Source organism: Symphodus melops (genome assembly GCF_947650265.1).
Source record: "Symphodus melops genome assembly, chromosome: 14".
NCBI classification, from domain to species: Eukaryota; Metazoa; Chordata; class Actinopteri; order Labriformes; family Labridae; genus Symphodus; species Symphodus melops.
The window spans coordinates 14,379,111-14,396,911 of record NC_136704.1 but is presented as its reverse complement, the minus strand read 5'-3'; the positions used below and the strand labels follow the sequence as shown (position 1 = coordinate 14,396,911).

The 17,801-nt window shown below is 39.5% G+C and overlaps 1 protein-coding gene across 6 annotated transcripts in view; it reads left to right on the top strand.

Annotated features, from left to right (window-relative positions):
• The window catches only part of myripb (myosin VIIA and Rab interacting protein b), a 129,980-nt gene that overhangs the window by 67,509 nt on the left and 44,670 nt on the right, over nucleotides 1-17,801 (top strand). For all 6 annotated transcript variants that reach the window (XM_079361125.1, XM_079361126.1, XM_079361127.1 and 3 more), the window contains one exon: nucleotides 6,515-6,736. In XM_079361125.1, the coding sequence (XP_079217251.1) occupies nucleotides 6,515-6,736 (222 nt within the window). The remainder of the gene's footprint in view (nucleotides 1-6,514; nucleotides 6,737-17,801) is intronic.

Sequence of the window (17,801 nt, the reverse complement as noted above, 5' to 3'; positions counted from 1 at the left end):
TTGATGATCCACGTGCCGGTCTGCCACTGCATTGCAGAGGAGAAAACAGTTTAGATTGTCTACACGGCTTCTTTTGCTCTCGTTCAGAGCTGGGATTCAAGTTGGATGAAGTGTGTAACTTGGCTTCACCCATTCGGGGTCCAAATGCAAATTTTGTGCCTGATTGAGCCAGAATTCGCTCCCACTCTCAATGCTTTTTTCTTTTTAGCCCGGAAGCAAATTTTTGCAGCTGTGATGCACACAGGGTGTACAAAGATAGAAATGGGATCTTTTTGGACACTTCTACTTAGTTCACACACATACGCTACACACGCACAAATATCTGAAACATGGATATTTAAATGCTAAATTACCTTCTTTTAAAAAGACTTTGATCACTTCACAATTACTGAGCTGCTTTTAGCTACTGTACCAGTGAACATACTAATCAATACAAACACACATGAATGCACATACACAGACACACTCACACTCACACTATAAATCAGGTGTGCCTCCACATGTCCCTGCTTTCCCGGCTTTTCGATTAATTGCAGTAATGTCAATCAATGGATGCTTGTGGGTTTGCACTGCAGCAGGCAGATCAAAGACTATGGTTTTAATGCACATTTACATCGTTTTCTCAGATGTTCTAACGCTGAGTTTATCATCACTTCATGATCATTTGCCTTTCACTTTAACCATAAGTATTTGTTAGGTTTACATTTGAATGTGCAGGGCTTCTTGGTCAAGTTAACGAAAACTAATTTGCATATCACATAATAGTAAAATAATTTCTCCTTTTTTCATATTTTAAAAATGAACCTTGCTTAGAATTGCCCAATTGATAATGGAAATGCAATAGTAATTATTCCATGGTTTAAAATGTGAAACATTAGTAGGTGGGCACCAAAAACCCATTTAAACCTGATGAGACGCAGGCGTGCTTCTAACTGATGGAACGTCTGCGTCTCATAAGGCAATGAACATGAGTGTGAAGGAAATTGTTTTAAGATTCAATGTTTTATTTTTAAGGTCTCTATCTGATACAGAGGCTGAGACTTTAGAAATATTTCAGTAAACACTGAACTTCTTTGCAGTTTTTCTGAAAACGCTCTGGTTTTGGGAGGTTGAATTCAAACATTACTTAGGTTTTAGAAGGTGTTTTTCGGCATCCTTGGGCCTAAATGGGTAAAGCATTCTTTGGATAGAAAAAGTACTAATACATTTGCAAATGTAAATAACATATTAACATATCTCACACTACACAACTTACAAACACTATGCAGCATCAGTATAAAAGATGTTTACCTCACCAACAATCCAACATTGATCACTATGGTAACCAAACCTCAGTCTCTGAGGTGGGTGTACCATGTTTGCTTGACCCATCTGTTGACCCTAATACCACATCAGACTAACAGTACATTAAATCAGTACACTTTGGAAATGCCATGTTACTTTAGGCCAACTACTCAAGCTGTACTGTTTGATGATCTGGAAGTGAGAATGGCCAGTTTCCCCATCATAATATATCCTTTCGACTTTTTAATTGCAGTGTACGGAGCTTCAAAGTATTACTTTTTTCCTTAAATGTTAAATACACCCGTTTAGTATAAGAAAAGATTAACAACACCCACGTGGTTTTAAACAGGGTTCACTTTATGCCATTTCTCTTTTAAAACTCCCCAAGTATTTTCTTAACAGTTTAATTTCATTCGTCATGCATGGAACCGTTCTCCAAAGTTTTTCAGTGCACCAAAAAACCTTGTAAGTTGATAAGCCTTATAATTTAATTGCTTGATTTGAAGATGCTGTTGAGGTTAAGATTTTTCTTTTACTTAGCGATGAATATTCTACTTCTCTCGCTTATTCTAAAATGCTGCTCATGCTTCAAAACAGATTTTCTTTAGCGTATTATCGTTAAACCGTCAAATCATCATAGCAGAGGTCTTATGGCGTCAGCAAGGAAGTAGTTTCAGCTTTTTTTTCTTGGTTGTTGAAAATTAACAAGTGAATTTAGATGGAAAATCATTCAAATAAGGCAACCGTCACTGAGCGGTTATAATGAAGACATTTGCATTTAATTAAACATTATTAGTTTAGTTGTCAGGGACCACCTTCATAACACAATAGAGTTAAAGTGAGTGCTGGGCAAACCTGAGGAAGCTTCAAGCTAAAGGCAATGTTCGCCTACAATAAAGTTACAGTTAAGTAAGTGTCAGTGTGCCACATATTATTGATTCATTGAAGGAATAGGCTGTGCACAGTGTATCCTTTTGGTCATTTGTAATGGAACTTAGTTTTCACCGAGGCTGATTCATCACATTTCCTTGCAGTCGTGGGCTAGCTGTTACAGGTGGCGCCCTTAAACGCCACACTGAGCCGCAGAACAGCTGCTGAGAGGGCGAGACAGCATTTAAAAACATAACAATGGTTGGGGCTTTTTTGGAAGACGACATGCTGCTCCATGGAATGTCATTATCTTGATCACAAATGTGGCCATAACATTAATTCAGTGGAAAGAAACAAAAGAAATGTTGTTACTCTGGAAAACAAGTGTTAATAAATGCCTTGCAAAAAGAAAGGATTAGAAGGAGGCTGATTAAAAAAAGAGAGATAAAAGTGAATAGTTACTCAATATGCTGTAAATAATACAGCCAGTGCCAGTCAGAAACACACAACAATTCATTAAATCCACATCCCATTCTGCTGCCTTGGTTTTTAAATCAAAAATACGTATCTGATTGGTATTCAGCTGTGTGTGCTCTGTTCCCCTCTCAAACCCACTGTACCCTAAACACACTCTGCAATGACATTTACATAATCAATAGTTTTTAATTCCAGAGTTTGCTTTCTTGCGAACTTTGTGCCTCCAAAAGAACTTTGTTGTTGTTCTTAATTTGATTGGATCAAAGCAATAGAACATGTTGGGGGAAAAAGAAGGGGGCTGAGTTATTATTTGTGTAATCAATGTGAAGTTTGGAAAGGCGATATTCAGGGGATGTAAACTAAAGATTGTGATTGACAGTAGTTTTTAAATGCACTATTCCTGTTGAGTATTTATCAAAAAATACGTCTCTGCCAGCTTTACAAATTTCAAACTGCAAGCTTTGGTAACATTCTTACCAGTATGATTGAAATAATTTATTAGATGGGCTTGTGGCTAAACACAATCGCACACAGAAGGAAAGCTTTTGATTATAGTCAAAATGAATGAGTGCATTTTTATATTTGTCTGTTAGACATCTAAGCATCACAGTTCATGCAGACACTATCATATTCCTTGTGTTCCTGTTGTCCAAACTTCCTTGCTGCTGAGAGGTCGGAGCAGGCTGTGCATGAATGAGGACGACGGTGGTCGTGGGGATGGCGCATTCAGATTGTTGAGCCTGGGCGTTAATTAAGCAATTCATTGATTAATCCAGATCGTAATCATCAGATTCAGAGACAAAATGAAAAGATAAATTTAGCCTTAAAGTTGACCATCACCAAATGCCTGATCCACAGTTAAATGTTAATTAAATGACCCACCTTGTTGAATAAATAAAAGTGTGCAGTCTTCCTTGGCTTGAGGATGAAAGCGTGAATATAATGAAGTTAACCTCAGGTTAAATGAAAAATGAATCACTTCGTCTGAAAAGTGCCAGAAGCAAATATTATGTGTGCATGGCTGTGTGTAATAGTGAGTGTGCATGTGGAGGTTTCCTTTAGTGAGTGTGAGAGAGAGATAAAAAGTCTATGGCTACCTTTTTCATATTCATGACTGACCATGTTCCAAATCAGTCGCTCATTTTCCTATGTTGGATTCTCAGTTGCAGAAGGATTGCAGTTTTGGGATGTTAGCAGTGCTACGAGTTCTCAAGGTCGTTTTGTAGGTTATAATTCTTTAAAATGAACAGCCAAATAAAATGTCAGATATTAATATTGACGGGAGTAATTTATGACATACTGTATTAAAAGCTTTTTGACTCTGACACAGAATGCTCTTTAAAATGACAAATGCAAACTTCTTCATCTGTATATATTATATGCAAATGTGCATACAAATGTGCAGTTTAGCTCATTGAACATCTCTTTAATAATGTGCACAATGTATATATAAAGAGCAAGTTTTCCAAAATGTACTTTAAGTAGAAACAAAGCCGCATATCTTGACTTTACTTTGTCAAGTATGTAGACAATGAAGTACCGTTTTTTTTTTTTATTATTATTTTTTTTTCCGATCATGTCCAACAGCAATAGAGACAACAATGTCTTTACAAGGTCCGTGTCGGAGCTCAACTTAGCATTGATATCTTTTTTCAACTCTACATTTAAAGATGCTCCAAAGTGCTCCAACAGGATTAGCTCCCGCCATGCTAACTCTTTCTAATTGAATATTAAAAGGTATGATAACTACCTGAACACACAGTTTTGTGACTCAAGAGGGCACTTTGCTTTTCGTTCTTATTAGCTGTACCTGGATGACCCACATGTATCTCCTGGTGGATGAGCAAAGGCTTTCATGTCTTATTAACGAAAATGTGAGTGAAGACAAACTACTCTAGGCATGACACACCCACTCATTGAATTAAATATCTGGAGCTAGCCTGTATAACTGGGCTGTTCATTGAAGTGCACCACAAACACAGAAAGACAAAATGGAACCAGATCTTAATCACAACTGAAATGATTACCAAGGAACTGCTCCTTACAGTGATATACATTTTGCCTGCTTTAATTTTTTGGATCCAAAAGAGCAGATGCTGCTGAGGAATCTCTTTTATGATGCTTGGAGGTTTTTTTTTAAATTGTTATAATTTGACCGGGGTCCACCATTTCCCAGCAGCTGTGACCTTGCATATGCATCCAGAATCTCGGTGCATCTCAGTGTGTGTACGTCAGTTTCTGCAGCGTGCATATGCCAGCCGCTGCCCTTCAACCCTCACACCCCTCCCCCTCACACACAGCAATTCTCACATGACACTGTATATGAAATGGTTTGTTCATCTTGGTAATATGCTGCATCTAATGATGCATATGAAAAGCAATCAGTGAGGCAGCAGAGGATCTGCTTGAGGAGCAGAGTTAATAACTTGGGGATGCAGGAGATCGCAATGCCCCCTCTGGCTCCACAGATACACATACTACTCACAGGAAATACACAGTACGCTAAAATACAACTCTTGTAAAATTAAAAGCAAATTTCTGTGTAATACTTGGTGGTTAGTTGTTTGGATTCTCAGACGTGTCTTTTATACATCTGGGTCATTTTTTCATGCAACAGGACATTTTTCTTGTTTATTTATTTTTTTACAACATGGCGTCTACTCTAGGATCAGTGAAGCAGTGTAGAGTACAGCACCTTAAATTATTTACCTACCATCATTCCCACTTTCACACCTCCCCTATCACTTGATCTCTGCTTCTTGGCCTTCATTCACTTCTTACTACACGTAAGGTGTGACCGGTTAAACATGTAACTTAAGCTCCCCTCCCTGTGTGCTTTATTTTAAATGTAATTGACACAAGTGGAATTTGTACTGATGATAAAAGGTCTAAATGCAAAACATTACATAATTTATTGTAGCTTCTGCCTGTGGTGCTTTGCCCAGTCAGCACAAATCGTACAGAGCAAAAGCCCATGTACATAATTTATGTGAAGAGTACAGGCTCTGGATAGCAGCGCTTCTTTGCTGCTTAAAATCCTGATTAACAGCTGATATTATCCAGTCTCTTTTTTCCCTTTGAATGTTAAACTCTTACTACACGCTGTAATTGGCAAAATATGGGTAAATTCCCATTCCCATTTAATGCTCAATCAGTTCTATGCTCCTGATTTTGTTCTATTTTTAAAGAAGCTTGGTTCTATAGTATTTCACTCCATTACCCTTGTGGTTCAATGTCTTAACAATGTTCAGAGGTGTTGAGATAAGTGAGTCTTTCCTGCTTTTCAATGCTGTCATTTAAACTTTCATTTTTGGAACAAAGCCACAACAGCTCTTCAGTATAAATGTGGAGGATATTCATGAATGTTCGTATCTGTGTTTTGACCATGGGCTCCTCAGCGGGGGGTCTTGAATTTGGAAACTATTTACGCCAATTTCTTTTCATTGTCCTCCTTATCATAGCTCCATATAGCTTCTGTATTTAGGGATGTAAGGGAAGGCATGCCGTGCTCTCCTCAGCAGTGTTTGGACTGATGTAAGCAAACAAGGCATGACAGGTCCTACCAAATTGAAATGTCAGCCATCATGTTAATTCCACGGAATCAGGGGAAGAGAGAGAGGGGAAGATATACCGGGAAGTGTTTTACTGAAGATTTGACCCCTTCCCCTTTTCCTGTTTTAATCACCCCCACCCCCTCCTTTTTAATTTGTAATTTACCACAACATCTCCAATTATTCCGCATCGCCGTCCTTTGCCGTTCTACCTCTCGACCAGACGCTTACCACCGTCTCCCTCCCTCCCCCTCCCTTTTCCCTTCTCTCCCTCTCTCTCTCTCCCTCCCTCCCTCTCTCTCTCTCTCTCTCTCTCTCTCTCTCGGTTTCAGCGAGATGAAGCAGGAGTTGGCGGAGGAAGGCAGCAGATGCTCCATCCTCTCCAAGCAGCACCGCTTCAACGAGCACTGCTGCATCCGCTGCTGCTCGCCCTTCACCTTCCTTCTCAACCCCAAGCGCCTGTGCCTGGACTGCCAGTACAACGTCTGCAAAACCTGCTGCACCTACAACAGCCGGGACAAAGCGTGGCTCTGCTCCACATGCCAGAAGGGCAGGTTAGTGTTTGCATACTCACACACATTCAAATGCACACTCCGGAGATTGAGACGGAGGAGATTGGAGTAATGGAATGAGTGGGGACGGGAACATATGTGGATTGGTAAATGGGAGGACACTGAAGCAAGGGGGGGGGAAATTGGTAAAGAAAAAAATAGATTGGGCACATTTAAAGCAAAATAGCAGTTTAAGAAAAGAGAAGTGCTAAAGCATGACAGATGTGAGGGAGAAGCTGAATGAATGAAAGGGAATGCATGACTTTTAAGAGAGGCAGCGCTTCAAGGGTGGATGCTGTTGGCTTATGATGCGCGTTTAAAACTCTTATGATAATTTCTGGTGGTAAATTCCTGCTTTTGTCGCTGTTTCCATTCCTTCTTAACATCCCTTTTAGTTGTACAGCAAAGGAAGGAGAAGATGGGGACATTAAGAAATATTGTGTTTGTTGGTGTGGAGACTGGGGGAACAAGGCAGCAGGATAGGGAAGATGCACAATCATGCATTTAATCCCAAAGTCTTGTTTAAAATCTCTCTTTTCCAGCTCATTTTATGTCTCCTCCTTTAGTGTCCCCAATGTATATCCCTGTATACAAACTGGAAGCCAGGGTTTTGTAGAGAAGGGGGGGGAAATGGGGGAAGAAGAAGTACATTTGTTATTTATAGAGCAAGAGAAAACAATCTGATGAGCAGAAGAGACTTGGGAACCCGCTACAGCTGGTTGGGTTTTGAATTTGCATGTGAGGCTGTTTACACATGCATGTCTGTCAGAAAGCCATGGGAGTTGCTACAGAGCCTGGACTTTCAATAGGATGAATATTGAGCTCTATCTGTCCAAGAATCAAGGGTGGAGAGCTGGAACCACTCTTGCACTGGGGTGAGTGAGTCAGTCTCTGGGACAGATCCATCGCAAAATCAATTGTGAGCTTGGAATGTTTAATACACAAAATAGTGTAATTTGTCCATATATTTTTATGCAGTATGTGCGGCTTTAAACTTGCATTTAGTCTCTGTCATTTTCACCCGTGCTTCTGATTTTGGTAATTTTTTCCTCTTTATAAAGTGAAAGATAATCCTCCACAGGTGATTGAGTGCTATTAAGAAAGAAAGTGATAACACAAACAAAGATGTAGGTGTGCTAGTGGTGGACTTTTTTGTATCCCTGTGTGTGTTAAGGTGGAGGTGCAAAGGATTGCAGAGCATGACAAGGCTGTCCAAAAAATGAATTGCCCCTCCACTTAGCCTTATTTCTTTCCCTCCATCCTCCCGCTCTGTCTCTTTTTTTTTTTCTCTCGTATTGATTTTTTTTTGCTGTGGCTGTATTGACATGGACCCTGCCTCCCTGTGTCCCTGTGTTTGAGACGGTAGAGAGAAGGAGAGACGGTGAAGAGGAGGAGGAGAAGGAGGGGATGATGGCAGTCAAAGAAGGTGGCAAGGCTTGCATTGATCATCTCTTCCCGGACACTCGTTTCTCTCTGTGTGTGCCTGAGGCCCAGTAATGTTCTCATGAAGGGTTTAGACTGAATCACAGATGGGCCCGATGTCACAACATTGCCGTCTACCAAATACAGCACTTTTCATTAGCGCATTAAAAAGGCTCAAATCTGGTTTTAGCGTGAATTACTCTCTCAGGGTGGAGTCATGTCATTTGGAAGAGTGATTTACAGCTTGCATGAGTGTTGAGCCAGAGGCTAGACGGGTCCTGGACAATATTTTGGAAATAGTTATCAGTCGGCTGTTGTGAAATAGCATGGTGTAAGGAAGTAAGAAGAGGACTGTTCAAATAAAGTTCTGGCTAAATGGGAGTCATCCGAATCAAATCATAAAGCCACATTTTCTTTACATTTCTATGTAATTTCCAATTGATTAAATAATAATAAAACATGATCCCTATTCATGTGAAAATAGAAATAAAAACATCGACAGTATAAATGTATATGTAATCAGCCTTTGGGTATTATGTGTACTCTAGAAAGTTTTTAAGCACTTCTGTAGCAATTCTGATGAATCAAAACGATAGGGGAAAAAAAATGCATTTTTGAAGAAAAACAGGCCACCAAATGGTCGCCGGCTGTCCATCAACATTCACAGTAGCGCGGCCACACTGCTAACAAGTGTGATCCGTCGAGGGAAAGCAGATTTGTAATCATCGCACACATGGACACACTCTGAAGCTAAAGTCACCCACTCACATATGGATGCACATAACAGTGTAATGAATGCACACACATTTACATGCCTGCAACAGACAGACAACATGCGAGAACATTGATTAAATGTCCACAGATTACATCAATGAGCAGCTGTAGTAAGATGGATACTGCATTGATTGGCTGAATGTGTCAGTTTTTGTTAATTGATAGATGTGTGTGTGTTGTTGGCACATTGTGTATTAAAAAAGAGTGTTAAAGTGAATCAGCAGTTTTGTCATAACACCCCACTAGCTCTGTAATACACACACACACACACACACACACACACACACACACTCACTCATCTAATACAGCTTTCCCTCGTGTGTGTGTGTGTGTGTGTGTGGGGCAAGCATCATCACTCACAGTCAGGTGGAATTAAAAGCATTCTCAGCCCACAATTCACAAGAAGCACAAACACAACACATTTCTACACACTTAATGGTTTGATGAGAGAAGTCAGGACATTTGTCGAACAAACTGTTCAGCATTTGTTTTCCTAGTTCTGTCTCCACACCCGAAGCAGCTGTGGAGAATGTTAAAGGAGGGAGACGGAGATGAAGGGAAATGAAGGTCAAGAGTGAGAGGATGTGGGGGGTAGCAGGATGAAAATATTAAGAGAGAGGCTGAGAGAGGAGGGAAGTGCTCATCCCAATTACTCAAGATTTTTAATGCCATTAAATCCTCCCTTTGTCTTGAATTTAAAATTCAAGTATTCATTTTTCTGTTTGATTTTTTTCACCTCTTTCATTTCTTTTGCTTTATTTTTAGTTGTCTTTTTTTATTCTTACACTGTCTCTCTATTTACAGAACTCTTTATTTACAACGTTTCAGCTACGGTTTAACCTTTCTCTTCCTTTCTATACAGTCCTCATGTCATTCAGTGTACTGTATATAGTGTGTGCACAGGAATAGGAATACACAAGTGACAACCTGTTCTCGCTAATGTATGGATTTCATAATCTCATTCTAAAGCATCACTGCAAGGAGATTATGGCATCTGCTGCAGACCTACATATTTACAACACACAGGAGGGGCTGACAAACAAACACATGGAAATTGTAAAACATACCAAAGCACACATAGTCTAACTGAGCATTTTAAATCAATTAATTGCTTTTATATATCTATCAAGGGTATTTAATTCTCCATGCATGGAAGCACCTCATTGCACTGTGTGTGTGTAACAGTCTGTAAATACGTTTGCAAACTCCAAGCCACACATGCTTCTCTATGCACATCATAGCACACACGGCTGCAGCATTAGTGCAGCATTAACAATATTTTAAATGGGAGTGAGTGAGCTGGAATAGTCCTGGCAATGTAACTGCAGCTGACTGACATCTGCACACACGCACACCCCCACACTCACACCCAAAACACACACGCACACACATACATATCATTATTCTGTTGGCTCTTCGTGATTAGGACGGCCTTCTTCTAAAGGCCAAGCTGAAGTTGATAGACTCAGGGGCCTAAGGAGCTAACATGAACAACACTGCAGTAGTAGCTTCTTAATATAATGTTTTTTTTAATAGACATCATCACACAGATGCACAACCTTATGTTTTGCACATATCCCATGAATGTCACATCTGAAAGTCTCTAACAGCTCTGTCCCTTTCTTAGAGACTGTACATGCAGGGAGTGTTTTCACTTCACAGGGAATTTTGCAATTATTACCACATTAATAGATGTATATGTTATCAGACTCACTCTTTATCCTATTGTCAGGTAATTAGGTGATGGTGTGGATCATGCATTACCACAGAGACGCACCAGCACCTTCGCAGAACGTATACATTCATTTTCTTTAATTTAAAGTCTTCATCATGGTTGGAATACTAATTTTTGCATCTTTAAATGTTGACATATTGAGGCTATTTTGTTCTATACCTCAATCCTTTTACAGATATATTTTGTAGATTTGTAGTCCCTCTCAGCAGTGTACTTCTGACTTCATGTTTTGTTTCTGTACACAAAGTATAATACTGAAATCCTTAGATTTAAAGGGGTATGGATCTTTTCATTCATTTTTTTCATTTTTGTCAGGCTAAAAAAAGCCTAGAATCTTTGTTGGTCTGCTGTTACAGATTGAGTTACATTCAATTTAAAATTATGTCTGTGGAGTTGCCCCACTTCATTGTGTTAAACAAAGATTTACCAGGCTTGAACTTGGATGTTTTTCATGAAGTGGAAAGCCTTATTACGTGTCTTCAGTTCAGTCCCCCTGCCTTTATATTATGATATTGTTAAAGATGGGCATTCATGTGTTTGTCATGCGCATAAATATTAATTTTACCACATCAAAAATGAACCCATAACAAAAGCAGTTATGTGTTTATAAAGACACTTGTGCTTTATATTTCATGAACTCTCTTGCTGCTGTGAGATATGCTCCTGCGGCGAGCAGAGGCTGGGAGTCACAGTGTGATCTTTTCCTGTCCGCCTTGCAGGGGTATTTTTATCATAGCGGCTGAGCAGGTCTAGTCTTAGACAAGCAAGGGTCTGCCCTGCAGCACCAGACTGTAGGAGACTTGTTTAAACCACCACCGTTGTTGCTGATTTAATAAGGCATTTACATGTCTGTGTCTGTTTGGGTCTTGCTGCTTGTTTGCTTGGTGTTTCTTTTAGCAGCTGGAGGGACAATATATTGCAGGAATCATTCTTATGTGTTTTTCCAATATAGAGCCAAAACAGCAAGCTGCAAGCACCAGTAGATGAAGAATTGAGGTCCATTTAATCATTTGTCACACTGAAGTGCTATCAGTTTCTTTGGGGGAACTTTTAAATGACACAGACCAACATTAGGGGCAAAGAAAGTTGTTGTGTGTGGCGATTTTTCATTCTGCAGTCACAGGTAAGTGCTGTAGAGTCTACAGAGAAGCATTTTAGCTGTGTCTCAGTGGTAGAGTCGGTCATCTGCCACTCTTAGGGACTCAGTACTTTTTGAAGTGTCCTCAGGCAAAACACAGAACCCCAAATTTATCCTGCTACATAGCTACACCTAGCTACATGTGAGTATGAATGGGATAGTAGTTTTCTGATGTGCTTTACGTTGAAGACTCTGCCTTTTATTGTGTGAATGGGTGAATAGGACATGTAGTATAAAAGTGCTTTAAGAGGTCAGAAGATTGGAAAAGTGTAATACAAGTCCATTTACCTCTAACCATTTACTATTATCCATGCAATATACATGAGAAAATTCATTTGTTAGTCAGAAGGCTTGTCATCAATTGAAACAGTCTGAAAAACAAAGCAACTTGAAAGGCCTCATCTCTATGAGCAGCAGGCATCAGGACGGAGAGCCACTAATCACTCTCTCTCTCCTTTCATCTCCTCTTCTTTTCTCCCTCACTGTGGCCTTGTCTTCTGTCCAACCCGGCAGGCTCAGGAGCCACCCGTCGATCGTAACTCTCGATTTTAATTTGCACTTCATACACAGTTGGCATGACAGCACACACATACACAGAGAGGCTGGCAGGCTGCACACACACTTTGCACTGACGATTTAAGTTGAAACATCTCCTGGAGGTCCCGGCATAGCTTTGACTTAGATCTTTTAAAGAACTTCAGTCACATTAATTGAAACATTGCCTAAATCAGAAATCGTGCTGGAATTTTACTAATGCAATTTGTGCAAGACTTTTCTTTCAAATTAATTACCTCTGAATTTCTAGCCTTGAAGCAACCTCAGTGTGTGTTGTGTGTGTGTGTGTGTGTGCAGTACCTGTCTCTCTGTGTGTATGCGTGGACTACTGCATGCAATAGCTCCCCATTGTGTGACCTCTTGTGTTTCATGAAAGTATTTTTCTCCAGAGGAGGGTGAGGTGATAAATCACTGCTATCGTGGTAAACATGGGGTACACACACACACACACACACACACACACACACACAAAACACACACACAAAGACATACGCGCACACACAAAACCTTGACTGTTCCCTCTTGTGAGTGTGTTAATTACTGTCAGTCGTGTGAATACCGTTGCATGTTATTTTGAATATATTGCTCTGAGTCACCGATATCTCTGACTTCGTTGGTCAGCTCCCAGGCCTCCTCTGTAAGTGTGTGTGTTTGTGTGTGTGTGTGTGTGTGTGTGTGTGTGTGTGTGTGTGTGTGTTCATGTGTGTGTGGGTGAGACTGAATCAGTTACACCTCCAGTTTTATCCCAGTTAAAGTGCAGCAGTGCATCATGTAGTTCCTGTGACCTGAGGTGTGTTTTGGTGAGTCCCATTGTTTCGTGATTAAGGAAACCGGCTCCCACACATGATTGCCTCACATGAACTGGGTCATTTGTGGCTCAAAGTGCTTGTGCAGCAGGTGATTGGAAATCGCATGATTCCTAAATCGGTTTACATATGAAGTTGGCTAGCGGTTCAGAACAGAAGCTAAAGCCCCTGTTGTGTTTGTTGTGGTTTCGACACAAAGTGTATCTAAACCCAGAATACACACACACACACACACTAGTCAAATTCTGTTATCCCTTTCTAAGAGGGTGTTATACGAATTGACAAAGAGTTTTAAAATTTAAACTTGTAAAAATATTTTTATAATCCTTATGTTATTTAAAACACTTCTTAAAGGTAGAGTCATTAGAAATCTTTGTTAAAGCTTGTAAGCGCAACATTCAAACTGGGCCCCCTCCTGGGCTGCCACAAGAAGCACATGCCCACTGTAGTGCATAATAGGAACATTCACAAAGAAGGCATATTCTACGTCCAAAGGCTAACCCTTGTTTTGCTTGGCATTTCGTCTAACTATAATTACATTTTCTCTTCTTTGCCCCTATGTCTGTGTATGTACTATCTACCTGTTTGAATTGCATCAAATCTATGATTGGTATCCACTCCTTAATTCTGAGCGCTGTGATTTGCTGGGCAAAATACACACCCTAAGTCCAGAGTCAACAAAAACATCAAATCCAGGCAGAGGACAGGGTCTGATTGGTTGATTTGACTGACTAAGTGGCTGTATTGTAGCTTTTTTCCATGATTTGTCTTCCTTGCTCATATGCTACTCCTTCTTGTGTGTCTTCTTTTTCAAGAAGCTGGAATTAAGTTGCTGTCAGCATGTCCACTAATATATGCCATCACAAGCCTTCACAACACCTCTCCAGAAACCAATCAGTGATGTCACTGAGACTATGTCCATGTTTTCTATACAGTGTATGGTGAAACTCATTGGGTTCCTTTTAAATAAAGATTTTATGAAGGGAGAGATGCTTGAAAAAAAGCTCTAGTTATAAGTGCTTTATTGAAGTCAACAGCTCTTGTCCTAGCATATCGTTTGTAATAGGACTTTAAAAACTGTTACTGTGGAAACCAGCCAGACCACCAAACATGGTCTTTGCTGTATTAAAAAAAAGTAATTATTTCCAAACACAAAAAGTATAAATATTTGTAATTATCTTTGACCTTTTCTAAATGTAGCAAATATATATTTCCAGGATGAATTTAACAAAGTTTAGGTAAGTATTTACTGTTTTCCTAGTAAACTGATGCTGGTTAAAAACTTTAGTATGTTTTATTTCTGTCATTGCATCTGAGTTCATGAGTTTAAATCCCTTTATAAACATTTATAAAGGAAAGACCTCGTTGCTCTGAAACATCTGCTGCACACTGGTTCGCTCAAATAGAAATTTTAATGTCTGTATGACTCTCTATTCCCTCTCTATCTTGGCTCTATATACTACTGCGGCTGGCGCTGCAGATGTGATCTATCAAAAACATCTCCAGCACAGGAGGCGCCCCACAGAGCTGCCTGCCGTGTCTCATATCCTGATCGGCTGGCAGTAGAGGATGTGAGCTGCTTCATTGACCTATGAAGTGGATCTCTGCTTTCTGATTAGAAAGAATTAAGTCTGATGCCATTCACTAAGCTTTAACATCTCTACTGCCTTTTCTCCTCCTCCTTTTTTCTCCATATGAAATTGGCTTGGCATGATAGAAACAGCTCCGAGATGCAGGGTGAATAGTAATCTTTCTTCCCCTCCTCTAACTTCACCCCTCACTCATTTCCTCACTCTCCTGCTCCTTCATCCCTGCCTCAGGCTGATCGCACTTTCTGATCTCCTGCCACAACCAACTCTCTGTAGCATAAAGAAATAAGATATTGGCACCACAGGATATTCATACTCATTGCACATTCATAGCCTGTCAACTCAAAGCTCCCTGTAAAGAAAGTGGATAAAAGTAGAAATGTAACGGGTGTAACTGTTTGGACAAGCAAAAAAAGCTTTATTAACCTTTTGATTTTTTTAAATCAAATGTTTTACAAGCAACATTCAGAAAAAAAAATACGGCTATGATATAACTGGGTTTAAAAATAGGATTAAGTGAAATCCCTGCAATTTTCAGGAAGTGTTCCCCGGTTAATTAGCTTAAAGGATCTTAATGTTTATAAAAAAATTAAAAAAAAACCTCACTTCGTAAACATATTGACATGAGTTTAACAAGTTGATCGATTGAAGTTTGGAATTAATGAAGTTAATTTGGAAGTAGTTAATTTCGATGTATATTATTATTAATCATGGAAGACAATGTTTTGATGATTATTGAAAGAAACAACTATGATGTAACACAAACAAAGAAGCATGGCCTCACTATAAACTACACACCTATTTTATGTTGTGAGTTTTTACTTTTGACAACAAAGCATGCAGGGAAGTCTGCCAATATGCTGCCCTTGCTGACTTTATACTTTTTATTAGAGAGCTGGGTGAACTCCCACATGAAGGTTGTATTTATTTGTCTCTTGAAGTCTTTATACTCAAGTTGTTGATGGATTAATTCATTTGCATTTCACTAAACTCTTCATTTTGAGTCATGAGAAGACACCAGAAAACAAAAAGGGAAGTGATTTAGCCCACTTCTAATAGGATGGAGTTCATGTTGAAAACAGAGTATGAGTGTTCTCTTCCTTTAGGGAACAATCAGGAGATTGACAGGTATACAATTCTCTTCCTTGCAGCATAAATCTAAGAAACACACTTCACACATCTTACACACATGGGCTTTGTGGGCTTAATGTTGTGGGAAATGGAGCCAGTGTAAATGAATAACAATTAGCTGAATATGCTAATGTCAGTATCCCTCTTTCCCTGTACGCAGGAGTTCAGAGAAACTCCTATGGTGTGTTTGTACTCACCATTAGTTCTTTTTCTCTCTCTCTGCCCTGCATATCAATGGTTGTGCATCGCTTCAGGCCTCTGTCTCTTTGCACCTCCTCTCCCATTTTTCAGCACTTTAAATGAGGCTTAGCCGATGTTTCGCTGCAGAGCTGACTGCACCACTCACCTTGTTAAGTCATGATTTCCCACCTGAGTGAGGAATGCTGTTTGATCTCATTTGTTTAAAATCATCCGATGTTACCTCATTTGCCTCTGTGGTGTGGGCCGGATCCCTGTTTGCTTGTCTGTCTGCCCCCGTGGTCAGCTCTGAGAGTGCAGACTGGAAACTTCTTGCACAGCCTAACCCTGTTCTATTTCATAAACAACCACATTTCAGGGCATTTGTTTTTGGCAATACAGTTCACACGTTGGTTTTAATTCATTTGTAAACTTTAATTAATCAGTGCATTCATTTATTCTTCATAGAACCATCTGTTCATGGAGTAAAAACAGAAAAACCAAAGAAAGCGTATAATACAGTATATCAGGGAATGTTATCATATTGAGAAGTGTTGATCAGCCTGATATGATATGTACAGTCAAAACAGTTATTATAATCATTCATTTGAATTCAAAGTAATGTATGTAGTGCATCTTACGACTGCTCCGCCATCTTTGCAGTGGATCTGTGTCTGCTGCAGAGGATTATAACATTCAGAAAGCTACTAATTTATGGTTTCCTAATTTGTGCACGATAAACAAAGAGATACCTTATCATGTAACAAACATGGACAGTTCAGCTTTAGCAAGCTGTCAGCAGCTGAAATACCACCGGACCTCTTGCAGTGTGTGGGGCGGCCCGGAGCAATCAGAACAACTGGAATACAATAGAAATCCTGTTCTCTGCCTGGCTCTCTCTCTCTTTTTATATCTCTGCCTCTGTGTCTTTTGGGCTATTTGTTCAAACAGCAGCAGGAGAACTCGGGTGGAGCTGCCTCATTCATATAGGATCAAAGCTCTTGTTCATATCAGGGCTGGCAGTGGGAGAAATATCAAAGTGGCAAGCTTGCACAAATTCAAATAGATGTTCACAGACATGCACACACGCACAATTAAACAGATTGAACAAACTTACACATGCACGCGAATACACTCCTGCGACTGATCTATTTAGCGTTTTAATATTCTCCAATCTATTTATGTGATTCCTGTTTTTAAAATAATGACAGCCATTCTGACGACATGCTCTTGGTGGATAAATCACTGATTACTAATATCATACTGAACGTGTTTCAGGTCTATCAGCTGCAGGGACTCGGACATATCTTCATAACTTTACGAACTCTCGACTGATTAGCATCTAAAAAGACATCGTATAATAAAAATATGGAGCAAAGCCTACACAGGCATGTTTCAAATTCAAACAGTAAATTTAATAACACGTTTTTTTTGTTTTTTACAAATAACAAAGTACATACAGCTAACATTAGCATTCAATTCAACATTTTCAGTCTCAATATTTCCTTTAATTGTAGGTTTTTGCAAACCTGGAACACAAAAATAGGACAATACAACAGCATTCAAACTTAGCACCCTGAGTGTGTCATCAAAGGAAATATTTGGGGATTAGACCACGACTGTGGTCATCATTGACTCTCTGACCAGCTGGTTTGATGACTGATTAACATTAGCTAATTGAAGTTTACTACAGTTTTCCAATTTCATATTATTGTAAATTTAAATTAGCAATGTGCTGACT